The sequence below is a fragment of the Cervus elaphus genome, chromosome 19 (assembly GCF_910594005.1).
Source record: "Cervus elaphus chromosome 19, mCerEla1.1, whole genome shotgun sequence".
NCBI classification, from domain to species: Eukaryota; Metazoa; Chordata; class Mammalia; order Artiodactyla; family Cervidae; genus Cervus; species Cervus elaphus.
In genome coordinates, this window is record NC_057833.1 from 92066998 (window position 1) to 92094896 (window position 27899).

Genomic DNA, 27899 nt, shown 5'->3' on the forward strand with positions numbered 1-27899 from the left:
TTAATTCAACCACAAGACAATTTGCCTTTCTGTTTCCAATAAATAAGTGACAAGAAAAATAGAAGATGGAAGGGTAACATATAGATTAAAAAAAATACTAGATGCCATATCCATCAACTGTAATGTGTAGCCTTTATTTGGGTTCTAATTTGTACAGACTACTACATGAACTAATAAAGATAATGACAAAAAGAAAATTCTGCCTTCTTGAACAGAGGATAGCACTTTGATAATATTAAAAAAGATTGTTAATATTTTTAGGTTTCATAATGACAACTGTCATTTTTCAAAACACTTGCAAATAAAATGATACAATGTCTGAGACTTGTTTTAATATAATTCAGTCATAGTGAGAAGGAATGGAGGAGGATATCGATAAAACACTTCAGCCAAATTTGATTATTATCATAATTTGATAATAGGAAGTGTATATGACTACTCTTGGAGAAGGAAATGGCAACCCACTCCAGTGTTCTTGCCTGGAGAATCCCATGGATAGAGGAGCCTGGTGGGCTACAGTCCACAGGGTCGCAGAGTCGGACACGACTGAGCGACTCCACTTGTGACAACTTTTTAAAATATTTTCCCTATTCTTAATATGTTTGAAACATTATATAGTAATTAATTTTCAAGATTATTTTTTACCATTTAATTCAATAGAACAAGGGTCCCCAACCCCTGGGCCATTAGACCAGTACCAGTCCATGGCCTGTTAGGCACTGGCCCACACAGGAGGAGGTGAGCAGTGGTTGAATGAATGAAGCTTCATCTGTATTTGCTGCCTCTCCCTATTGCTGGAATTACCACCTGAGCCCTACCTCCTGTCAGATCAGTGGTGGCATTAATAGATGTGATATGCTTGAATCAACCCCAAACTATTCACCGCCCCCCCTCAATCTGCTGGTACATGGATAAATTGTCTTCTACAAAACTGGTCCCTGTTGCCAAAAGGGTTGGGGACCACTGCAGTGGAGCATTTTTGAAAGAAGACAAGTTAAATAGAGAAGAATTAAGAACCATAAGTCAAGATGGCTACATGTTCTAGGGAGACAAACAGTGGAGAATTTTAAGGAGTCTTCCCCATTACTTTAAGTTGCTTTGAAAACCATTTTTTGAGAGTTGTTAGAATATTCACCTGCTCTTTAAAATCACTAACAGATATGTCAACTGCAAGTGAAAAGGAATAAGGAATTATTATGTTGACTTGGGTGATGCTCTTTAGAGAAAAATTCAATTTAAATGTTTGACTCTTAGAAAGAAGAAAACATATTATTTGGGCAATTACCTGGATCTGTAGCAGACATCAGTGAACCAAAGAACAAACAGTCAGTGAAATGAAAATCTCCATTTTTCAGCTGGTCAGCATATACCATAGCCTTCACAAAGCCATACATAATTAACCTGTTGAAGAGAAAAATAGGATCTTCAAACATCAAGTTGAATCCTGTGTAAACCCGTGCCATCAGAGTTAACATTCTAATGGGTTTCCTGAATAAGCATGATGCACAAATTACCACTATTCTGCTAATGTGTAGCCATGCTAGTTCTCAGGACACCGCCTACAAATATCACAACTCATTCCCCTGGCAAAAGATAGCACAATGTTTTATAGTGTGCTTCAATGAAAACAAGTATCTCAAGGATATAAAAAAATTATCCGTGAAACATGGCATAGTAAATCATGCCCACAAATACAGAGGTGCACAGACATTTAAAATGGATTACTTTTCGGTTTTATTGTTTTGTCTGCTAGGATATCTGAAAAGGGTTCAAATTTCAAGTCTGTTACTGTGATGAGGATATTGGCCACTCACAGGGCACTTGGTCAACCAGTTACTTTACAATGGATGAGTCTCTACAACTGCTGATATCAGGGCACTTCCACACCCACAGAATCACTGTTGGGTTAGAGTGCCTATAACTTCAACACATTGCTGAAAATGAATCCTGAAATCATTATATTTCGATCTTCAAGGAAAGCTGTTCTTTTCATGAGATTATAATATATTTACCAATCCAGTGCCGTGGAATGCAAATTATCTGTTTTTGGTCATCTTTTGTCACCTTATAGCTTTTTAATTGTGTTTAACTATTTAATTGACTGAGTTTTTCTAAGTCCTAGTAAAGGAAATACAGAGACACGTAAATTGGACCACAGCTGAATCACTAAAAGTGACTGTAAGAGTGTTTAGAAACTATAGACCCTCAGACCCACAGATGGTTGCTTAGATAGTCATATTCATTTAAAGCTAGTTTCTTGAAAAATGTTCTAGGGTTGTAAGCATGACTAAAAATACTAGAAATCAGATATTAGAAATTGTAATGTCAGTGAGAATGTAGATATTTTAATTCTCTTGAGAAAAACTTCTCCATGAGAGAATATTTCATACACATCTGCATTTAAATCCAGTTTCCACCACTCACTAGCTATGCGATTTTAGAGCATTACTAAAACCTTCTGAACCTCAATATCCTTATTCATGAGTTATGAATAACAATAATGGTCAGTCTACAGATTTGTTTTAAAGACTATCTGAAATAATGTAAATTTGGGTTTTGACACATAATAAATTCTCAATGCAATTGTTACAGATAATAGTAATAATATTCACTTACTATTTCTACTTCTTCATATGTTTTAACTCATTTCACCCACACATTAATTCTATAACGTAGGTACTAGCTGCATTTTACAGATGAGAAAACTGAACACTGTGTGATCAAGTAACTTGCTGAAGTTGACACAACTATTAAATTGTGGAATCCAGGTTTGAACTGAGGAAATTTGACTCTGGGTCCTGGGTTTTTAACCACCACAGCATATTGCTTAAATGAACAGTTCTATATTTCATATTATATGTTATATCATATAATATTCTCTCAACTAGTCCATAAAGTGGTAGTTCTACATAGTACTAAGGGGCAGCAATGAAAGTGTCCCTAAGAACTTGGAAATAACACTCCTCTCGAATTGAACTATTAACACAACCAACATGAGTTTGAGTAGAAAGACCCAATATTTCTGTGAAGTATGTGGATTCTAGAAGGGGAGGTTGGATCTTAACCAGTCTGCCAGTATTAACATATCTGAGAGAGACTGTTTCACGGGACACAACAATGGTTTCTGGAAAGAGGTCCCAGTCATGGCAACTCATCTATAGTTATCCTAGGGAGGGCATTCTGCTGGTTACCAGGGGGTAAAGCCTCTGGAAAGGTATAGGGTAGCTTCATTCAGTTTATTTGCTTATTCGATAGATATTTGTTACTGAAACTTTACTACGTGTTAGGCTCTGTGTTGGGTGTTTAAAATACATCAATAAATAAGACAAAGATCTCTGTCCTTATGGAGCATGCATTTTAAAGCAAAGCAGATGGCAATAAAATAAAATAGATTTTAATTATATATGTTATGCACATCACCCTCTGAATTAGCATGTGCATGTCTGATGAACACTGATAAACACTGAAATATTCTGAGCAGTCATGACAGCACCTTCTATCATGCTCGCTGACAATCATCCCCTCAGCCTCCTCTGGTGTTAACCCGACTTCACCACAGTCTTTTCTCATTTGAGCTACACTTCCGGTATGGGGCACAGAGAGGCTCTGGAATCAATATCAACTTTAAAACCTGTGACTGTATTTCTGAATTCTATTCTCGTTAGTTAATTTTACAGGTTAGGAATCTGAGGCTCAGAATTAAAACAATTTGCCCCATATTGCCCAATAGAAGTCATTAGATTGGGTAAGATAAGATATACGCACACATATATATTATACTGGCTTGTCAAGGTTACACGGAAACTAGAAACCTCATATACTATCAATGAAAATAAAATTAAAGTTTTTATAAAAGCCAATTTGTCAATTTATTTAAAAGTATTAAATGTTTTATATCTATAGCTTATTAAATGATTTTCTATAAATTGCCAAGAAATTAGTCTGAATACAACCCCAAAGGTAATTAGATTATTTCACATTACTGGTATTCATGAGTGAAAAATTCAAAGCAATCTAAATGTCCAATGAATAAATTACAGAACACACATGTAATGAACTAATATGCAACTCAATACAACATATAAGAGTGTATATTAGGCACAGAAAAGTAAACTGATAAAGTGGTGATATATAATAATTTCTAATTTTACAAAAACTGAACATAGACATATCTATATGAGACTGACATGCTACCTACTGTGCTAAAGAGGCACCTATGAACATAGGCATATCTATAAACAGAAAAAGATCTGAAGCATATAGCCTGGGATGTTACTAATGGTTATAAAAATGGAATTGTATGTGACTATTTTCTTTTTTCCTTTTCTTTATTTTCCAGTTCTTTTAAAATAACAGTAATAATAAAAAGGAAAGCAATGTACACTAGTGTTATTGTATGACCCAATAGACACACATTATGTCATTTAATCTTCACAACACTATGAGCTAGATACTATAATTATTCCTTTTTACAAAGGTGAAAGTGCTATTCTTTAAAAAGAGAGGTTAAGTAAGTTGCCAAAGATCACAGAAGTTAGCTTGTGACAAAGCTGGATTTGAGCCCAGGTCCTGGAGGAGGGCATGGCAACCCCCTCAAGTATTCTTGCCTGGAGAATCCCCATGGGCAGAGGAGCCTGGTGGAGGCTCCAGTCCATGGGGTCACAAAGAGTCAGACACGACTGAGTGACTAAGTACAAGCAAGCTAGATGCCAAAACCTGCATACGTAACCGCCATTCTACAAAGCTTTGGAACTGCTTTGAAATGAAGAGAAACACATGTGCATGTACACACCCCCCCCCCCCACACACACCCCTGTATACACAGTTTGTATGCTTTTAAAAAGAAATTAAGTGACTTGTAACTCCCAGACACAAAATAACTCTAATTCCAATATCTTCTTTGAGATAGGCAAGAGAAAAACAGCCTGGTGCAGTATGAGCTCAATATGATCATTTTGCTGTTATTAATAACAATGGTCATTGTCACTGGTGATTAGAATATCAATAATTAGTGTGTATCTGTTATGTGCCAGGCACTTTTAAAATAAATGGTAACTATTGTTATTGTTGCTACATTATTGTAACTAACTAGTTATAACTATATTAACTGGGAGAATTAAAAAGTGAAACCATTAGCAACCACCACATTCTCATAGAGCAGCATGTTCTATCAACACTTCACAGAAAGCATCTCAGATGGCTCAGGATACAGGAAAGGTGTGATCTGATGGGAAGAGGGGAGCCAGTGAAGTCCAGTGCATGCAATGCTGTGAAGACGGTAGATGAAACCAAGTGAGATATCCTTCTGGGGTCAGTCCGTGGGGGACATCCCAGGTCACAGAGAGGGCTTCCCTGGTGGCTCAGCTGGTAAAGAATCTGCCTGCAATGTGGGAGACCTGGGTTCAACCCCTGGGTTTGGAAGATCCTCTGGAGAAGGAAACGGCTACCCATTCCAGCATTCAGACCTGGAGAATTCCGTGGACCATACAGTCCATTGGGGTCACAAAGAGTCAAACATGACAGAGTGATTTTCATAGGTCACAGAGAAGGGCAGAAGCAGAACTTCCATATACAAAGCAAAATTGCTGCTAACACTGATTTCAACAAATAGCCACGTAGAATTATTCTTTAAAAAGCAGAGTGCTTATGCTACGGAGGATACAAAGGTGAAAATCCATGACCTGCCTTCAAAGAGCAGTGTATGCCAGGATGGCAGTCATGTCAGTTATGCCAACAGAGGGCATTGGGTAGAAAAGAATTTGGGGAAATGCTCTACACAAAGCTCCAGATACTTGAGTATTTGTGACACATGTACTGATTTTAAATTCCACGAGCTTGTTTCACACCATTAAAGCTCCACACCTAAAGGCATGCTGCAAAAATGTTTCAAAACAAAAAGTTCCAGAAGGCTCAATTGCTTGGATTATTTTTAAGTGTGCCATCTCAGTCTCTCTCAGGATTTTTTTTTTTTTGAGAATACATCTTCTTTTTAAAAACAATCTTGATCAAGCTATGAATAGATCCACTGGAAAAGGCAGTTTTTTGAATTGCTAGAGATAAGCAAGGGGACTTGCTGTTAGTTTGGAGACAGCTGTATGGACCAAGCCTGTTACTGTCAGAAGAGACACATCCTTGCCTGTGAAGGCACGTGAAACAGACCATTACATGGACCTCACTCTGCAGTGGGAAAGCACAGCACCAATAGGATCTGAAAGCAATGCAAAGATTATAATCTGCACCTAGATTTCTTATTTCTACACTCAAAACATTTCCTCTGGATAAGTTCTTTCTCCATTTATTTGTTCACATTTTAGATAATTTCAATCTCACAGTTTATTTTTTTCTGGCACACATTCAATGGTGATATCCCACTGGAAAAATCAGAAATTATTTTTCTTTATAGCTTTATTGAGATATAATTCACATATAACATTATATGAGTTCAAGGTGTATAGTATGATTATTTGACATATATAATATGTATATATATAGCAAAATGATTACAATAGGGTTGATTAACATATCCATCACCTCACAGTTATAGTATGTTTTTTTATGTGGTGAGAACTTGGAAGAATTTTTATGATTTACTCTCTTAGCAACTTTCAAATATACAAGAAAGTGTTATTAACTACAGTTACCATATATATATTACATCCCCAGATCTTATTCATTTTACAACTGGAAGTTTGCATCTTACACCATCTTCATTCACTTCTCCCACCTCCCCTTGCCCTCTGCTCCTGCAACCATCAATCTGTTCTGTTTCTATGACAGAATTCATAATTAATCAATACTTGGATTGGTGAGATTGCCAAGGTCTTCTAGCCTGTAGGGCATCCAGAGTTGGACTGAATGAAGATTTGCTTAAAAGAAAATTTGAGAGAATTATGTGGTATGTGTTATTACAGCCTTGGGTGTGGATGAAAGTGTGAAGAGAACATAAAGTAGACGAGGACCCATGATTGGGGTCTGGGAACTCCAGCATTTGAAGTTGAGGTAGAGATGATGAGGAGCAGAGGATATCAAGAATCAGTCAACAGAGACATGAGTAGAAATCTGGTAGAGTGTCATAGGAGTCAGGAGAAGAGTGCTTCAAGGAGGAATGATGCATAGAGCTGAGTGTTGAGAAGAAGGCCCTTTTATTTAGGGTCATTTGGAATGTGGGAACTAAAGTGAGACTAGAAAATGAGGTAATTGAGAAAGTCAACACATCCATCCTTTGGGGAGTTTGGTTCTGAGGGGAGTCAGGTCTTTCTCCATTAAGAAGATTGGGATGAGACTTGAGTTGATATAAAAGATATGAGGAAGAAGCTGGGAAGAGGTTCACATCTCACAGATGCTCACGAACATCTGTTACACAAAAAAAGAGTTATAAAATAAGAATTCTGCATTGTCAAGATCAGTGGCACAAAGTGGTGAGTCTCTGAATTTGGGTGAAATTATATGGACCTTAGAGGGTCTATAGGACCATGGACATCCTATAGGTGTGACCCCTATATGACACCTACAGGTGTCACAGAGATGATTCTCCTCTTTGTCATTGCTCCTCACTGTGTATGTATGCATGTGTGTGTGTGTGTGTGTGTATGATAGTAAATGGTCTCTCTCTATATATATATGTGTGTATGTATACACACATATGTACATATACAGTATTTCCTGTCATAAAAGTCTTTACTAAAGCCTACGAGAAATGCAAAAATAAGTCAGCCATGACTTCCATCCTCAGGAGGGAGAGACAAGTCACCTACAAAAGCAGAGTACATGACAGAAAGTGCTAAGTGTTGTAGGAGAGGTGCACATCAAGGGCATTCAATTCCCAGAGGAGAAGTAACTCCCTTAGGGACACAGGAAAGACTTTGAGAAGAAGGTAGCATATTTGCTGAATCTGAAGTACATATTCAAGTAAGAAGACTGCCCACAATGTCCAATCTATATATGAGATGCCCAAACTACTGATTTTTTTCCCCTTAGAATGCAAAACCTTTCCTAGTAAGAAAAGTGAAAGTGAAGTTGCTCGGTCATGCCTGACTCTTTGTGAACCTATGGACTATAGCCAACCAGGCTCCTCTGTCCATGGGATTTTCCAGGCAAGAATACTGGAGTGGGTTGCAATTTTCTTATCCAGGGGCTCTTCCTGATCCAGGGATCAAACTTGGGTCTCCCTCATTGTAGGCAGACTCTTTACCATCTGAACCACCAGGGAATCCCTTTCCTACTAAAGGTAGTTTCTTTTTGGATCAGTACACAATCCAACGGACAAAGAAATGAAACCTCTGCTTTAGCAATCCAGAGAACCATCTGCCATCTATTGCCCATGGCAGAGGTGATGGGGAAAGTCTTGTCCTGTCTCCTTTGTGGTTCTATTTACGGCATTTACCTAAGCAACAGTATGGCTTACTCTACCCCAAGAAACCCATGAAGTCTGTGGGCCCTACTGTAGCTAAATCAAGTACTAAGATCTCACAAACTAGAAGACCTCCTTGGCCCATTCTACTCTTCCCACCCGTCCCAAGACTTTGTTTCTCCTTCTGTTTTATTGAAAACTGGGGAGAAGAAGAGGATGAAGGAGTCAACTGGGTGGCTTGTGGGCAACTTAAAAGAAAATGGGGGATCAAGTAGCCCCACTCAGCTTTGCCCTGGTGACAAGTGAGCCCTGTCCAGTTCTTAGATACCTTGCACAAGGAACTAGGAAGACTGCAGACTGTCTGCTCTTGATCCTTTCCTCTGAAACGGGTAGAGGGAGACAGGTTTCAGATGAAGGGAAAGGTTGCATCCAACTTTTCTGTTCTCGTATGGAAAGAGGAGGCTGATAAGGGAATGGGATGGAGGTAGGAGGAAGAGGAGGGATGAGGGGAGGGTTCATTGTCAGCAGCAGAAGTGTGTACTGGGGTTGGGAAATTCTATGCCAGGACATTTGACCAAACAAAAATGTTTGCAACAGGCATCATCAAGACAACTGTAATCCCACATTTCTGTCCATGGTTTCTACTCCCCTACTCTCTTCTTGGCTTCCCTGGCAGCTCAGATGGTAAAGAATCTGCCAGCCAATGCGGGAGACCTGGGTTCAAACCCTGGGTCAGGAAGATTCCCTGGAGAAGGGAATGGCAACCCACTCCAGTATTCTTGCCTAGAGAATTCCATGGACAGAGGAACCTGGAAGGCTACAGTTCACGGGGTTACAAACCTTAGTTCTTCTTAAGGCACTTATCTGTCATTGGATAGGTGGCTCTCTGGCCCCGAGATTTTAAGAAGAAATGAAAATAATAGAAATAAAGAAGAGAGTGAACCTATGAGCATTTGTTGAGTTCTTACTCTGTAGAGCTCCATGTTAGTGCATTTTCTAATTTTTATATCCTCTCTCTCTCTCTCTCTCTCATACACACACACACACACACACACACACACACACCCACACACACCAGTTGGGCAGCCATCATGAATCTTATATTACAGATATTACAGACAAGAAAATTCAGCAAAAGATAGAAATGAGACTTAAACATATGTTCCTTTCTACATTTTAGTATTTAGTACTACTATTTAGTATTTGTATTATGTAGAAAATTTAAGGTATCTTTGCCTTAACTTCTCAGATTTGAAAAGTCAATTAGTATATTTTTTGTTTCTGGTACAATATTTTTTTTAATGATGAAAATATTTGTTATCTTTATTGTGTGAAAAGTGAAAGTGTTAGTTGCTCAGTCATGTCCAGCTCTTTACGATCCCATGGACTGTAGCCCACCAGGCTCCTATGACCATGGAATTCTCCAGGCAAGAATACTGGAGTAGGTAGCCAGTTCTCTTCTTCAAGGCATCTTCCCAACCCAGGGATCCAACCCGGGTCTCCTGCATTGTAGGCGGATTGTTTACCATTTGAGACACCAGGGAAGCCCATTAACACCTATAATTCCAATCCAATACTACAGATTTTTCTTCTCTTCTTCCCATTCTTTGTTTGTATTGCATTCCTCCACAATGATTTTCTCCAAGTTCTCAACCTCCCTGGTTCTCAATGATACGAATATATTTACTCCTTTGCTCAACTCATTGCTGTAATACATGCAAATGATTTTGAAATTATCAGATTCATGTCAATACCAAAAAAATACAGTTAGAAAGTTTCAAAATTTCTTCACAGTTATTTTTAGAATATGTCTCATTGAGAAGTATAGTCCAATTATTATGACCAAAAATTATTTGTATTAGATTTTTTCCTTCTGTATAGTTATCTTACCAGTTTAATATGTGGATGGGTTTATTTCTTTCTGTTTACATTCAATTTTAGGATCTTTCCCCATATTTGATGATTTAATTTTATTTTTTGTATGGTAAAATATTTACATGGGTCAAAAAATCAAAACTATAAAAACAGTACATTTAGAGACATCTCTGTCTCTTTGTTGGCATTTCTTCTTTAGGGAATGAACTCATTCCCTTCAGATGATCAGTTTCACTCACTTCTGATTTATCCTTCCTATGTTTCTTTTGCAAAAATGGTATGTATTCTTATTTCACATACTTTCTTAAAATATATAGCATATTATGTGTGTCTTCTACTTAAAATACTCTGAAAATCACTTTGTATCAATTTACAGAGATATTTCTCATTTTTATAGCTGCATATTAATCCATTGCATGGACATATAGTGACTTATTCTATCAATCTGCTCTGCATATATACGTGTAGATTGTTCTCAATATTTTGCTATTATAAATAATACTACAATGAATAAACTTGTGCATATTTTGTTTCATATTTTTGAAGATGAATCTTCAAAAGTAAATTAATATAAATAGGATAATCAAGTGAAAAGTTACATTCATATGCAGTCGTATATAGCCAATCCCTATTGTATGATTGTACTATTTTTTTTATTTACTTTTATTAGTTGGAAGCTAATTACTTTACAATATTGTAATGGTTTTTGCCATACATTGATATGAATCAGCCATGGATGTACATGTGTTCCCCATCCCGATTCCCCCTCCCACATCCCTCCCCATCCCATCCCTCTGGGTCTTCAGAGTGAAGTAAGCCAGAAAGATAAACACCAATACAGTATACTAATGCATATATATGGAATTTAAAAAGATGGTAACAATAACCCTATATGCAAAATAGAAAAAGAGACACAGACGATTGTACTATTTTGGTAGAATGTTTTTGGCATGATACACAATGGGACCAGCTTTTTAAGAGTTAGGAATGGCCTAGAAGACCTTGCTTTTCAGCATCAAATTTGACTGTAAGAGGATATGGGAAGCACCAGGACTTTCATGATTTTCCTTTAAATCAGTTTTATATCATGCTTCCTATGCGCCTAGGAAAAAACATGGTCACTATGATTTGCAAGAATGGGAAGACTGCAGAGAGGCAGTTGTGATGAAATACACTTGTGTTTAACCATAGCTGGGGAATAAGGCTTTGGGACCTTGAGACCCTTGGAACAGAGTTAAGTGAGTCCATTTTTCCATACTCTACTGCCCACTTGCCTGTCAACTTGTCACTTTCTTGGGTCTTCCCTGGGAAGCCCAACAGCAATCTACATAGTTGCCTGCAGGGAAACAAACTTCCTTCCTATTAAGTGTTTCACAGTTCTTGGAGGAAATATTATATAAACTTCAAGCATGCCTATCAATTGGATGTAAGTTGCAATGCTGAAATGCATAAGAAACTGAGATCTACTAAAAGGTGAACTACACACAGGTGAAAACTTGAACAGGCATCCTGACCGCACGTCTACTCATATCCACTTTCTGGGAGCATGCTGGCTCATTTGGGCCTGAAAGAAGATTGCTTCTGAGAACTGAGAGGAATGACGAAGGCAGTGTGGGACACAGTCACACTAAAGGCATCATGGACCCTAAATGACAACCTCCCTTGCAGAGCTGGTCAGCCTGTGTCAGGACCTGGGATGGCCTGGCCCTTAAAGTGCTCTGAGGAACCTCAACTCTTCATCTGTCTCTACAACCTGGGTCTCCTGCCTTGTCTGTTCAGAGAACCACACCTAATGCTTTCTGGATGTCATCATTCTCTCTTGCTGCCATCCTTCTTTCAACTTGTATCCTCATTATCTGTCCTTTTATGTGGTTAATAAATCTCCCTTCCTTTATTCAGATTCTAAATTCCACTCTTGTGTCCTTTGTGTACCTCTCTTACTTGACTAATTTGAAGAGAAACAGCACATCTGTTCTATTCTGCCTTCTGCTTTCTCTTTTCCCATCTCCACTCTATTCACACATTATCCAGCTTTCTAGACACTAAGGGTTACAAAGATGAATCTGATACAGCTTCTGCCCTCTGGGAGCTGACAGTTTAGGAAAAGGGACAAACTATGTGTGTAAATAATTGGACTACTAAGTGAAAAATAACAAGTTTGATAAGAAAGCTAAAATGATACGGGGTTCAGGGGAGGAAAGGAGAACTATGATCTGGGGGAAGAAAGCATTGGAGATGCATATTTCTTGAAGGACTGATAGAGTCAGACATGAATTGTGGTCATGGAAAGGGGTGGTCACTATGGAAAAGTTAACATGGCCTCCAAAGCAGTGGGTGTCAACACATGAAGTGTGGACAATGAAAGTTGGGTAACTCAGGGTGAGTAACCAATAGATTCTTCCACTATGAATTACTATACAGTCTAATTAAATGGCTCTCAAATTTTAGTGCATACATAGGATATTAGAATAATATAGGGAGTTTTGAAAAATCATGATGCCCAGGCTGCATCCCAGACCAAGCATGTTAGAATCTCTGTAGGTGGAATCCAGTCATCAGTATTTTTTTAAATTCTTACATTGCTTCACTATGCAGCCAGATCTAGAACAAATCTTCTAAATCAGTGGTCTCCAACCTCCAGGCCATAGATCAGTACCTCCTGTCAGATCAGTGGCAGCGTTAGATTAGAAAATAAAATGCACAATGAATGTAATGCATTTGAATCATCTCCAAACCACCCCCTCACCCATGGTCCATGGAAAAATTGTCTTCCATGAAATTAGTCCCTGATGCCAAAAAGTTTGGGAACTACTGTTTTAAATCAACACATCATGTCTCTAGTATCCAGACCAACGAGCTAAGGGATGAGCTGGTGGAGTGGGGCCTGAGATTCTGCCTTTCTAATATCTTGAAGGGGCTGCTGCTATTTGCCCCATGCCACACTTTGAGTCAGAGACTGTAAATGAGGATGCCACTAACTGAGCAAAATCACTCAGCCACTAGTGTACATTCTGGATCTAGCCGTGTACTCTTTAAGGAGGAAGTGCTTTGTAGTCACAAATGGAGCCTGCCTGACATGCAGTTAATACAGGATCACATACAGTTAAGCACCTAATACTCACTGTGTGGTGACTTGGTCTCCCTGCTGACTTGGGGATGAGTGATGAGAATTACTGAATAGCATATTAGGATTCAAGGTACTGTTACATCTCAGTTCCAATTGGGAGCTCTTTGTAGAAGAAAATGAAAAGGGGTGGGGAAGAGGGAGTGAAAGAATGTCTCCCCAGTAAAATGTAAAAGTTAACAGACTGCTGATATGCCTTTGATCTATAGGTCCACGGACACTTCTGTCCTAGGTACAAAGACCTGCCCTTCACTGACACAGGATGACTGCTTTGGTCTCATCACCTCTGAGGCTGGTCACTGCAATGTTCTACCATTTTCAAAAGTGGTAAAGGGAATCTTCAAATTTTTCCTTTAACTTTATTATTTTTTTTTAATTCAAGCAGAAATTTGCATGTTGTCCATGGAATTTTGCAGGCAAGAATACTGGAGTGGGTAGCCATTTCCTTCTAGGGGAATCTTCCTGACCCAGGGATCAAACCCAGATCTTCTGTATTGCAGGCATATTCTTTACCACCAGGGAAGCCCATTAAAGGAATACTGTGCCTATCAAAAAAAAAAAAAGCAACTGGTTTCTTTGTTTTCAGCTGAACTACTTCAACTTAGAAGCTCTGATGGCAGTACAAATATGTGTATGTATATACACATATATACACATAATTTTTGATTATCAACAAGTAAACTTGTAAAAAGCAGAGACATTACTTTGCCAACAAAGATCTGTCTAGTCAAAGTTATGGTTTGTCCATTAGTCATGTACAGATGTGAGAGCTGGACTATAAAGAAAGCTGAGTGCCAAAGAATTGATGCTTCTGAACTGTGGTTTTGGAGAAGACTCTTGAGAGTCCCTTGGACTGCAAGGAGATCAAACCAGTTAATCCTAAAGGAAATGAGTTCTGAATATTCATTGGAAGGACTGATGCTGAAGCTGAAGCTCAAATACTTTGGCCATCTGATGGGAAGAGTTGGCTCATTTGAAAAGACTCTGATGCTGGGAAAGACTGAAGGCAGGAGGAGAAAGGGACAACAGAAGATAAGATGTTCAATGGCATCACCGATTTGATGGATATGAGTTTGAGCAAGCTCCAGGAGCTGGTGATGGACAGGGAGGCCTGGCGTGCTGCAGTCCATGGGGTGGCAAAGAGTCGGACACGATTGAGCAGCTGAACTGAACTGAAACTTGTACAACATATCTACAACTATGAAATTCATCCAGCCTAAAGCAGCAAGAGGGAAGCCTGCTACCCTGTACAGTTGGGCCCTTGACCATTACTCTTCATCATTAAAAACACATGCACAAATCGGGTGGAGAGGGAGGTGGGGGGGGGGGATCGGGATGGGGAATACATGTAAATCCATGGCTGATTCATGTCAATGTATGACAAAAACCACTATAATATTGTAAAGTAATTAGCCTCCAACTAATAAAAATAAATGGGGGAAAGAAACACGCACACAGGGACTTTCTCGGTGGTCTAGTGACTAAGCCTGCACAAGCCCAGTACAGGGGCCCAGGTTTGACCCCTGCTTGGGGAACTAGATCCCATTCCCATATGCCGCAACTAAGACCCAGAACAGCTAAATAAATAAATAAAACCATCAGAAGGAAAAACACACGCATACTTTACCTGCTCACTTGCTCTCGCCCTCCTTGATCCCCCTGGGAGGTGGGTAAAGTCAAGCTCCATTATCTTACTGTCACAGAGGAAGTAGCTGTCATAAGGAACTGAGCAACCTATCCGCCACTTCAGCCTTTATTCTACCACTTTCTTCAGGTTTGAAAGTGAAACACTTTGGAACAGTTACTTAGACCCAGAAAGAAAAAAAAAAACAATCAGAATCCCTATTTAAAGATATAAAACCATGACCCACCTAGGCTAAGGTCTTGGTCAAAGTCACACTGAGCTCAGTTGATGGAGGAGCCAGAACTGGATGCCCAGTTTTTTCCTAAAGAGATTTTACCATAACTGGCAGTTTCCATAGATGCTCTGCTGCTTAGGAGAGCATCTCTAATCCCTTTCAGTAAAGGGATTAGAATCTGTGATCTGAATATAACTTGTCTAATCTATTATTCCTAGAAAAGTTTCCTTCCCTTCTCATATTCCCTAAAGCATATTTATGTTCTTCTGCTGTACCATTTGGAATCCTAAAACCAACTGCTGGTGGCAACAGAAGGTAAATAACAAGAAAATGCAACTCTCTGGATTTTCCCCAATCAGATCAATTTTCTAGCAAGTAGTAAGTTCATAAATAATGTAGATTTTTAAAACATATTAAGCTCAAAGTAAGATGCTACACTATTTACTGTTTGATTGATGGCTTTAAAATATATTATCATTATTGGTAACAAGATCAAATGAACAATTTATCTTGCGAGTGATGAAAATCCAACATTCATTTATTGCCCTAATTCTTCTTTTTCAACCACCTCAATATATTTTTAAAAACTTTTTGATCTATAATGGAGAATTTCAGATAGCCTGTTTTGCTTATGATGCATGTAATACAAGCTTTTACTTGAAATCCCTTCATAGTTGTAAAATGTATTTCTTTTGCAATATTTCAAATCACTTTTTGGAGCCTAGAGATAGGTTGTCCTCATGGGATTCTCTACTAATAACAGAGTTTACCAACTAATCAAACATAGAAGAAATCACCAAAATGATTTAGAAAACATTTAGAAAATGATAAAATATTTAGATCCATAAGGAATTTATTGTATTCCCTTATCGATCCTGAGCTTGGATCACTGCCGCTACTCCCCATCACCCCAGCAACACACACATTTTCTAAAGAAGGCTGTTTGGTTTGCTAAATCCTGTTATTTCCAAGTTTTTCTGTTGTAAAATTAAATGACCAGACTCCACGGCTAGATCTACACGGGGCCAGCCTGACCAATCTATGGGAACATTTCTGACAATTATCTACCACTACACAGCACCAGACAATTGATAAAACTCACTTTTTTAAAAAACCATTTAAAAAAAAATTTAATATTGCTAACAAAGGTCCATATAGTCAAAGCTATGGTTTCTTCCATAGTCATGTATAGATGTGAGAGTTAGATACACAGAAGGCTGAGAGCTGAAGAATTGATGCTTCTGCGGTACTACAGAAGACTCTCGAGAGTCCCTTGGGCAACAAGGAGATCAAACCAGTCCATCCTAAAGGAAATCAACCCTGAATATTCATTGGAAGGACCGATGCTGAAGCTGAAGCTTCAATATGTTGGCCACCTGGTGCGAATAGCCAACTTATTGGAATAGACCATGATACTGGGAAAGATTGAGATCAAGAGGAGAAGAGGACAACAGAGGATGAGATGGTTGGATGGCATCAGTGACTCAATGGACATGAGTTTGAGCAAACTCTGAGAGATGATGAAGGACAGGGAAGCCTGGCTTGCTGCAGTCCATGGGGTTGCAAAGAGTCAGACTTGACCGAACAACTGAAGAACATAATGCTGTAATAGTTTCAGGTGGACAGAAAAGGGATTCATGCATACATATAATGTACCCATTCTCCTCCAAATTCCCCTCCCATCCAGACTGCCACAAAACATTGAGCAGAGTTCCCTGTGTTATGTAAGAGGTCCTTCTTGGTTATCCATTTTAAATATAGCAGGGTGTACATGTTCATCCCCAACTCCCTAACTCTCCCTTCTACCCATCTTTCTCCCTGGTAACCACGAATTTGGATATAACTTACTCTTCACCTATACCCCTACCCACTGTTTACTAAACCCCATCCACCTGATATATGGACTGGCTTTACTCTACCAGGCATTAAACTGATATGCAGATAGCTGGGCATGCTCCCATGTGACTGGAGTTGAATGGGCATTTAATTCTGCTGTAAGACAGACGTGGTATGATCCATATGCAGATGACTCAACCAAGTAATGGCCAACAGCTCATTATTTGATTTCTTAATAACTCCATTCCTCTTGAGAGGAATTGCACCTCATATTATTAAGCATAATTTAATCTTTAAAAATATAATGTAGAGGGAATAAGCATCTCCTTTATAAAAATGAGGCTCAGAGGGAGAGGTAAGAGTCAAATTTAAATATCAAGCCATGCAATACACTTTTAATTGAGTGCTGACTATATACCCACATACATTTGAACTGTGGTGTTGGAGAAGACTCTTGAGAATCCTTTGGACTGCAAGGAGATCAAACCAGTCAATCCTAAAGGAAATCAACTCTAAATATTCATTGCAAGGGCTGAGGCTGATGCTGAAACTTCAGCACTTTGGTCACCTGATGCAAAGGAACCAACTCATTGGAAAAAAACCCTGATGTTGGGAAAGATTGAGGTAGGAGGAGAAGGGGATGACAGAGGATGAAATGGATGTATGGCATCACCGACTTGATGGACATGAGTTTGAGCAAGCTCTGGGAGTTGGTGATGGACAGGGAAGCCTGGCATGCTGCAGTCCATGGGGTTGCAGAGTCGGACATGACAGAGCAACTGAAAAACAACAACAGCTACATACCCAGAACCCTACTAGGTGCTGAGCATAAAATGGAAAGAAAAATAAAAGATAATGAGCAATCTACTTGGGTCTGTAAAGAAATAAACAGACTGTTAATATCTATTAAGTAAATGTCTCTGCCACTTTCAGGCTCTTTGACACTAGGCAACTTACTTATCTCAACTTTTCCTCATTTTCCTTATCCATAAAATAGGTGTAGAAATTCATCCTTTTGTATTATTACCAGAGAACCACTGCTGAATGACCTAAGGGTTTATTTAGTTCTGTCAGCTATTATTTTTGTCCAGAAACACAAAAGGCCATTTAGCATTAACATCTCCCTCTGAGAATTAGCAAATTGAGAACGCCTCAGATTTGGAGCTATCAAAAGAAGCCTTTAATAGATTGTTTTCAACAAGCAACATACATTCTCATCTAATTTCACCATAGGAATTTGCCAAGACCTCACTGGCAAAGATGCTACTTCTTTAAATGATTTTTAAACTGGATCTAGAGTCACTGGCCCAGCACGCATCAGAAAGACCACCTCTCCTGACCTCATCACATCCAATTTGGGGTCCCCCTGAAGAAAACAAGCAAGTCGCCAAGCTTAAGATGGTGAAGAGCAGCTTGCCAGGAGGTCACAAACAGATCAATAGGGTTTAGTCAACCACATAATGAAGATATTCAAACAAATATCACAAAATTCCCAAAGCCTAGTGATATGATAAGAGAAAAGAAGGCAGATCAATGGCAAAAGTAGTTGAGGGAAAAGATACCTATATCTATGGAGGTATATTTGTGCAGACCTTGATGCATATTAATTCCACTGTATTCAACACTGGTCAAACCTTAGTTAAAATATTTTATTATTCAAAATACCCTATTAGAAAATGCCACTTAAGCTACCAAAGGGTTAGAAACATGTTAGATGGGCAAGAAATGCAGAGCTGGGTTTGCTACCTAGAGAAGACCAAGAAGCAATATGGGGTCCAGAGTTTGCAATGGGAGGGTGGTCGTAAGAAGAGAGAAAGAGAATCTAACTTGTGTTCCTCCAGAAAACTAGAGGGAAAGCAGAGAGGGAGAGAGGTGGACATTACAAAGAGTCAGATCAACCTATTGAAAAACTGTCCAAAGTGTGGTAGGAATGCAGTACTGTGGGAGGGAAGGAGTTTCCTTCCCTGGAGGAGCTTTACCATCCCTTAAGTATTCTATGCATAAATGATATTAGTCTATTAAATAAAAAGGATATAGGTGTACTTGAGGGAGTGAATTTAGGAGGTGGATCTAAATGATTTTAAGATAACTTCTAACTCTAGAACTTAATGCTTTTATAAAAATCTCAAGAAAAAAAAAATGAAAGCGAAGACCAAGAGAGGAAGATGGGAAACTTTGTAGTTGACAATATTTTCTAGCATTTAGTCAGTTATCAAAGTACAGATAAAGACAAGTTTGGTGGGACCTCAAATCTGGCACCAGGAACTGATCTGATTAACCAGTACTCTCTTCTTAACCTGACAGTAGCTCTTTCACAAATGTTTAGTTTGGGATTAGAATGAAAACAGATGAAGTTATCCTTGTCTGTGTCAAACGCCTCAGCCCTCCCAGCAGATGGGAGGACACATCCACAAAAGTCATTTAATTCCTTAAGTCTGGGGAACCACTCGTTTTTCTTTCCTAGATGACTCTGAACAGGATGTCTAGCAATATTGTCAGTTACAAAGTTTCCCATCTTCCTCTCTGCCGGGCCTGCCGGCTAGATGAACAGGTCAAGGATGCAATCACCAGTGCACCTGAGAAATAAAAGACTAAGAAAGATGGGGTTGAGAGGGACGGAGTCAGCTTGTGACTGATTCCGACGACTTTATTGAGGCATAACATACATATATATACTAACAGGATTCACCAAATTTTAGATCAAAGACTTGTATACGTGCAGAACTGCAGATACTAGTTTTAGGAGTTTTATCTTAACTCCAGCAGAGCATGGCACCAGCATCTTACAATCAGGTAAAGACTACCTAGACATAAGCCATTCACAGGAGCCCGATAATCTTATCAGAGTCAGGAAAATAGGCAAATGGTGGCTGCAGCGATTTCCTTGAGGGAGGTGAGAAAGGCCAATTTGCACTTTAACAAATCAGGGGTGGCGGGACAGAGAGGGACCTTTTGATCTCTCTCAGGGCCGAGAAGGGGCCTGAGCAGTCAGGCCGGCTCCCCGCAACTCTCTTGGTCTTTGCTTTCATAATACCCAGGCTCCTGTTCTGGCTTCTAGGAGGACCTGTGGGCACCTCAAACTCACTAGCTTTGAGTCTGAACTAGGATCTTATCCAGAACACTGGGGTTATTACAGTGTCTCCTTTTTTTTTTTTTTTTGTCAGCAAAGGCAGCAACTCCTACCCAGAAGACTGGAGGTCATCTTAGACACATCTCTAGCTCTCTCCTCCCCATGCTTTTCCCCACAGGCAATCGGTTCAGTTCAGTTCAGTCGCTCAGTCATGTCCGACTCTTTGAGACCCCATGAATCGCAGCACGCCAGGCCTGCCTGTCCATCACAAACTCCTGGAGTTTACTCAAACTCTTGCCCATCGAGTCGGTGATGCCATCCAGCCATCTCATCCTCTGTCGTCCCCCTCTCTTCCTGCTCCCAATCCCTCCCAGCATCAGGGTCTTTTCCAACGAGTCAACTCTTCGCATGAGGTGGCCAAAGTATTGGCATTTCAGCTTCAGCATCAGTCCTTCCAATGAACACCCAGGACTGATCTCCTTCAGGATGGAATGGTTGGATCTCCTTGCAGTCCAAGGGACTCTCAAGAGCCTTCTCCAACACCACAGTTCAAAAGCATCAATTTTTTGGTGCTCAGCTTTCTTCACAGTCCAACTCTCACATCCATACATGACCACTGGAAAAACCATAGCCTTGACCAGACGGACCTTTGTTGACAAAGTAATGTTTCTGCTTTTTAATATGCTATCTAGGTTGGTCATAACTTTCCTTCCAAGGAGTAAGCGTCTTTTAATTTCTTGGCTGCAGTCACCATCTGCAGTGATTTTGGAGCCCCCCAAAATAAAGTCTGACAATGTTTCCACTGTCTCCCCATCTATTTCCCATGAGGTGATGGCTGCGACGGACGGCACAGAAGTGTGGCCCGTGAGGACTGAGAGCACCAGGCTGCAACAGTGCAGGAGTGGCGGCCGAGAGGAGCTTCCACACGCCCGCGGTCAGGGGCGGCGGCTGAGAGGAGCTACCCCACCTCCAAGGAGCGGCTGCTGCGCGGGCGCGCAGGAGGGCCGAGAGGAGCTACTCCAGGTTTAAGGTCAGGAGGGGCGGCCGTGAGAAGATACCCCTCGTCCAAGGTAAGGAGCAGCGGCCGCACTTTGCTGGAGCAGCCGTAAAGAGATACCCCACGTCCAAGGTAAGGAAAACCCAAGTAAGATGGTAGGTGTTGCAAGAGGGCATCAGAGGTCAGACACACTAAAACCACAGTCACAGACAACCAGCCAATCTGATTACAGGACCACAGTCTTGTCTAACTCAGTGAAACTAAGCCATGCCGTGTGGGGCCACCCAAGACGGTCGGGTCATGGTGGAGAGGTCTGACAGAATGTGGTCCACTGGAGAAGGGAATGGCAAACCACTTCAGTATTCTTGCCTTGAGAACCCCATGAACAGTATGAGAAGGGAAAATGATAGGATACTGAAAGAGGAACTCCCCAGGTCAGTAGGTGCCCAATATGCTATCAGAGATCAGTGGAGAAATAACTCCAGAATGAATAAAGGGATGGAACCAAAGCAAAAACAATACCCAGTTGTGGATGGGACTGGTGATAGAAGCAAGGTTCGATGCTGTAAAGAGCAATATTGCATAGGAACCTGGAATGTTAGGTCCATGAATCAAGGCAAATTGGAAGTGGTCAAATAGGAGATGGCAAGAGTGAATGTCGACATTCTAGGAATCAATGAACTAAAATGGACTGGAATGGGTGAATTTAACTCAGATGACCATCATAGCTACTACTGTGGGCAGGAATCCCTTAGAAGAAATGGAGTAGCCATTATAGTCAACAAAAGAGTCTGAAATGCAGTACTTGGATGCAATCTCAAAAATGACAGAATGATCTTTGTTGGTTTCCAAGGCAAACCATTCAATATCACGGTAATCCAAGCCTATGCCCCAACCAGTAACGCTGAAGAAGCTGAAGTTGAACGGTTCTATGAAGACCTACAAGACCTTTTAGAACTAGCACCCAAAAAAGATGTCCTTTTCATTATAGGGGACTGGAATGCAAAAGTAGGAAGTCAAGAAACACCTGGAGTAACAGGCAAATTTGGCCTTGGAGTACGGAATGAAGCAGGGCAAAGGCTAATAGAGTTTTGCCAAGAGAATGCACTGGTCATAGCAAACACCCTCTTCCAACAACACAAGAGAAGACTCTACACATGGACATCACCAGATGGTCAACACCGAAATCAGATTGATTATATTCTTTGCAGCCAAAGGTGGAGAAGCTCTATACAGTCAACAAAAACAAGACCAGGAGCTGACTGTGGCTCAGATCATGAACTCCTTATTGCCAAATTCAGACTTAAATTGAAGAAAGTAGGGAAAACCACTAGACCATTCAGGTATGACCTAAATCAAATCCTCATGACTATACAGTGGAAGTGAGAAATAGATTTAAGGGACTAGATCTGATAGACAGAGAGCCTGATGAACTATAGACGGAGGTTCGTGACATTGCACAGGAGATAGGGATCAAGACCATCCCCATGGAAAAGAAATGCCAAAAGGCAAAATGGTTGTCTGAGGAGGCCTTACAAATAGCTGTGAAAAGAAGAGAAGCAAAAAGCAAAGGAGAAAAGGAAAGATATTCCCATTTGAATGCAGAGTTCCAAAGAATAGCCAGGAGAGATAAGAAAGCCTTCCTCAGCAATCAATGCAAAGAAATAGAGGAAAACAACAGAATGGGAAAGACTAGAGGTCTCTTCAAGAAAATTAGAGATACCAAGGGAACATTTCATGCAGAAGTGGGCTCAATAAAGGACAGAAATGGTATGGACCTAACAGAAGCAGAAGATATTAAGAAGAGGTGGCAAGAATACACAGAAGAACTGTTAAAGAAAGATCTTCACGACCCAGATAATCACGATGGTGTGATCACTCACCTAGAGCCAGACATCCTGGAATGTGAAGTCAGGTGGGCCTTAGAAAGCATCACTATGAACAAAGCTAGTGGATGTGATAGAATTCCAGTTGAGCTATTTCAAATCTTGAAAGATGATGCTGTGAAAGTGCTGTGCTCAATATGCCAGCAAATTTGGAAAACTCAGCAGTGGCCACAGGACTGGAAAAAGTCGGGTTTCATTCCAATCCCTAAGAAAGGCAATCCCAAAGAATGCTCAAACTACTGCACAATTGCACTTATCTCACACGCTAGTAAGGAAATGCTCAAAATTCTCCAAGCCAGGCTTCAGCAATACGTGAACTGAGAACTTCCAGATGTTCAAGCTGGTTTTAGAAAAGGCAGAGGAACCAGAGATCAAATTGCCAATATCTGCTGGATCATCAAAAAAGCAAGAGAGTTCCCACAGGCAATCCATCCGTGAACTGTTGTTTATCTCTTGAACTGGTTTCAGATAACATCCATTGTCTAGCCTAGACCACATCTCCTCCAGCTATCTCTATGCCTGCTGAAATTGTCTTCCTTTATCCCTTCACTTCCCATCAATGTGTAGCCAGAACCATTGTAAAACACAAATCTGACCATGTATCTCTGTGTTCAAATAATTTTCATGACTTCCCATTGCTCTCAGATTAAAGGTCAAAATACCTGTGGCGGTTATTCCTTTCTAGGTCCATTCTTCATCCTTTCCACCCTGTTCTGTATACCAAGAGGCTGATATGTATGGGTTCCATCAATGGGCTCCTCTTAATCTCTGGATTTTGTTTAGATTTGACCAAGAGGTCAAAGGGGTAGAGGGACACAGGCAGGAGACCAGAGAGAGAGACAAAGAGTAAGATTTGGATATTTATTCTTTATTCTTTCAATCCTCTCCCTTCAGGGTCTGCATGTTCTCTTTGTCCTTCAAAAAAGGTCACATCTCCATTCAGTTGGTCCTATCTACACAGATCCCTTCAGGTTCTAGTATGGTTTCATCACTTTCCTCCTCAGATAATGGTGCCTCCCTATTACTAGCCCTGGGAAACTGGTCTACCCTTTATGTTTTTTCTTTGCCCTCCACACATCTTTTATATAGTCCTCAAATATCACTCTTTCATGGAAACTCTTCTGGACCCTTCTTCAAGAGACAGATCTGCCTAACAGAAGCTTTTGTAATGCTATACTTCTTCAAAGCACTCACCATAGAATTAAATGGTTAATTGGGTAACAGACTGTCTAATATCTGACTTTCTTGCTAGGATGATGATAGGAACCATCCCTGTATTAGCCACTTCCCAATCCCTGGAACACTTACACATATGTGTTAGTTATTCAGTTGTGTCCAACTCTTTGTGATCCCATTGATTGTAGACTGCCAGGTTCCTTTGTCCATGGGGTTTTCCAGGCAAGAATACTGGAGTGGATTGTTATTTCCTTCTCCAGGGGATCTTCCCAACCCAGGAATCGTACCCAGGTCTCCACCACTGTAGACAGAGTCTTTATTGTCTGTAACACCAGGGCTTACCCACAGGTGTTCAATAATTATTTATCAAATAAGAGGGTTGGTGAAAGTGGGGTAGAAGGGGAGGCAGAGAGAAAGGTGAAGGCAAGAGTGATTAGAGTGATTAGAACCATCACAAACCGTAGATTGTCCTCTCACTGTCATAGATAAGTTGGGGAGGTATGACATTAAAACAACAACAACAATCTTTGGTAAGATAATTTTCAAAAATAGATTATTTGTCAATTGAAGAGAATGCCTTCAGTTACATGGATTTTAAAAATATGAGGTTTATACCCCAAAGAGTAAGTCATTTTCTGTTATTGCCTTCCTGCACACCAAGCCACCACAAGAAACTGGATTTGACATAGGTATTACTTTGAGTTATTTTCAAAAGAGAAATGGAGTTTTTTTTTCCTTCAAATTCCATATTTCTCAGAAAAAAACACATACTTAATTTCTTATTAAGTATTAGCAGTTAATTATCAGTTCACATCAAAGAGCAAATTAATCAAAGTGCTTCATTCCAGACTCCTGGCAAATAGAGAAGCGTGGTCACCATTAACCCTATGCTGAACCCAGGCATGTCTCTCCTGCTATGTGGCTGTGAAAGGAGGCAGGACGCACAGAGGAACACCCCAAGGGAATACAAGGTCAAGTTTAGAAAATCAGTCCAGCATGGGGTTGTCATTTCAAATGCTGATGAAAAAGGCTGATACAAAACAAAATAAAATCAAACAACCAGACAAAAAATAAGCAAGATGATGGATGCCCAAGGGGAAGGTGGTAAGTAAGGGAATGTACAGCAGACAAAGGGAAAAGGGAAAGATAATTATAGAGTGAAAGTGGAGGAGGTTGCTGAAGCCTTTTGTGTGGCTCTTTTCCTGTTGACTTGGATGTCTGGGACATCTATGCATGTTAAGTTGCTTCATTTCTCTCTAATTCTTTGTGACCCTATTGACTGTAGTCTGTCAGGCTCCTCTGTCCCTGGGATTCTCCAGGCAAGAATACTGGAATAGGTTGCCAGGCTCTTCTCCAAGGGATCTTCCCAACCCAGGGATCAAATCAGCGTTTCTTATGTCTCCTGTATTGGCAGTCAGATTCTTTACCACCAGCACCACCTGGAAAGCCCTGTGGAACATCTATGAGGAGCAATAAAAATGTTTTCTCCAACCACAATGGTGAGACCAGGGGTGGGGCAAAGGAGGATGGGCAAGAGGTGAGGGAGAGAGAACTGCAAATGAATTACAGCCTTTAGCTGCTTTACAGTCTGTAGCTCCTAGAACCTAACCAAGCCTCCTTGATGCCTCCCAGGATGGGCGAACAAGGTGAAGACCACTTCCAGAACATCAAAGTTGTCATTACACTAATCATCATCTTACACAGATATCAATGCTTCTCAAACTCTAATGTGCAGACCAAACACTTAGAGACCTTGTTAAAATGTAGAATCTGGTTCAGTAGGTGTGGGATGGGGTCTGAGATTCTGAATTCTGGTACATTCAGATTTGAATACAGGTGATATGAATACTGCTGGCCAATGGACCACACTATAGGAGCAAGAACCCAAACTATACAGAAGGTCAGTATTTTTCAGTGAATGGCACTATCCCAGCATGGTGTGTCTATTTCATTTCTCACCTACCACGGAGACTTTAAGCTGGCTGTTGAGTGGCAGTTGAATGCCTTGAAAATTGCTAGGATTAGTGGCTAACAGTAAAAGACCACACATAAAAATTCAGACTACAACAACATGGCTGGAGGTGGTGGGGGAGGAGAGGGTGGGATGTATAGAGAGTAACATGGAAATATACATTACCATATGTAAAATAGATAGCCAATGGGAAATTGTTGTATGACTCAAGGAACTCAAACCAGAGCTCAGTAACAACCTAGACGGGTGGTATGGGAAAGGAGGTGGGAGGGATGTTTAAGTGGGAGGGTACGTGGGTGAACCTATGACTAATTTATGTTGATGTTTGGTAGAAACCAGCACAATACTATAAAACAATTATCCTTCAATTAAAAATAAATAAATTTAAAAAATTCAGACTACAAGCTTCTCTTGGAAAATAAGATCCAGCGATGTTGGACCGTTGTTCCCTCATGGAAGCACTCTATTGGAACTGAACGGTGGCTTCCTGCTTCCCTATCTTGCCATAGTCTGAACTACTTTTACATCTAGGTAGCTTCCATAGTTACATCCCCTGCCTAATCCCCCTCTGCATTTGTGTCTAAATTCAGATATGCTAGTTGGAACTGAGATACATTCTCTTTTTGAAAGACAGTTTTGCTTCCAGAAAGTCTTTTTCGTTATCAACACAATTTGCCATTTTAGAATTTATAAAGGATGCAAGCAAGTCCAGAAAGAACACATTTTCTCTGGCAAGGTGGCTTTATCCTTTTGCAGAAAAAGAGAGAAAAAATGATTAGTTGAATAAACAGTGGTGGGGTCAGTAGGTTCACACATCACAATGTGGATGTAACATTCTCAAGGGGTAAGAATCAAGCAGCTAATCAAGTTCAATGACAACTGAAAGATCCTGATGGTGAAGGAAATTCAAGCCACAGAAGCTGAAGATCAAATAGATTATGGGGAGTTAAACAGGGGAGAAAGAAAGACTGAAGCCAAGAAGAGGAAAAAAGACAGCATATCCCACCAAAGCCATTTCTTAGAAATTGGCAAATTTACAAGACTCTGACTTGAAAGCATCAAGAACAAAAAAGAAACATTCAGAGAGAACAACATAAGGCTGAAATAACTCCTTTTTCTTCTTTCAATCTTGGGATGTGGCTAGCTGTGCTAGCTCGCCTACTGGTTTGATTTGCACTGTTTACTTACATTTTTCTGTTCATCTTACATATTTCTCTCCCCCACACATACAATTTTGAGAAGAAACTCAGGGGGAAATGTTTTCCTTTCATAATTCTTTCTTGTTTTTGTTGAAGCTCTATCCAGCAGAGTTCCTGCAGAATGAACATTTCTGCCCTTGCTATGGAATTAAGAGCTCTCAGGCAGCAAAGTGTGAGTGAGACAGGAGCAGGCTCAGTCCTGCCCCTGCTGTACCAGCACGTCTCACCTGGAGCTGAACCCCTCCCAGGGTGAGATGCTTGGGCTCCAGGCCTTCTCAGCCCATTCCCACCCACTGCCTGGACAGGCAGGTTCTGCTATTGCCCTTGACCCTTCATGAGCTTCCCTGGTGACTTAGACAATGAAGAATCTGCCTGCAATGCAGGAGACCCAGGTTCGATCCCTGGGTGGGAAAGATCTCCTGGAGAAGGGAATGGCTACCCACTCCAGTACTCCTGCCTGGAGAATCCCACGGACAGAGGAGCCTGGCAGGCTACATTCCATGGGGTTGCAAAGAGTCAGACACAACTGAACGACTACCAGTTTGATCCTTCATA

General features: G+C 40.3%; 1 protein-coding gene across 1 annotated transcript in view; it reads right to left on the reverse strand.

The window, feature by feature from the left end:
* The window catches only part of SLC9A9 (solute carrier family 9 member A9), a 646928-nt gene that overhangs the window by 462384 nt on the left and 156645 nt on the right, over positions 1–27899 (reverse strand). Inside the window, exon 5 of the mRNA XM_043875249.1 lies at positions 1286–1401. Coding sequence (XP_043731184.1) covers positions 1286–1401 — 116 coding nt within the window. The remainder of the gene's footprint in view (positions 1–1285; positions 1402–27899) is intronic.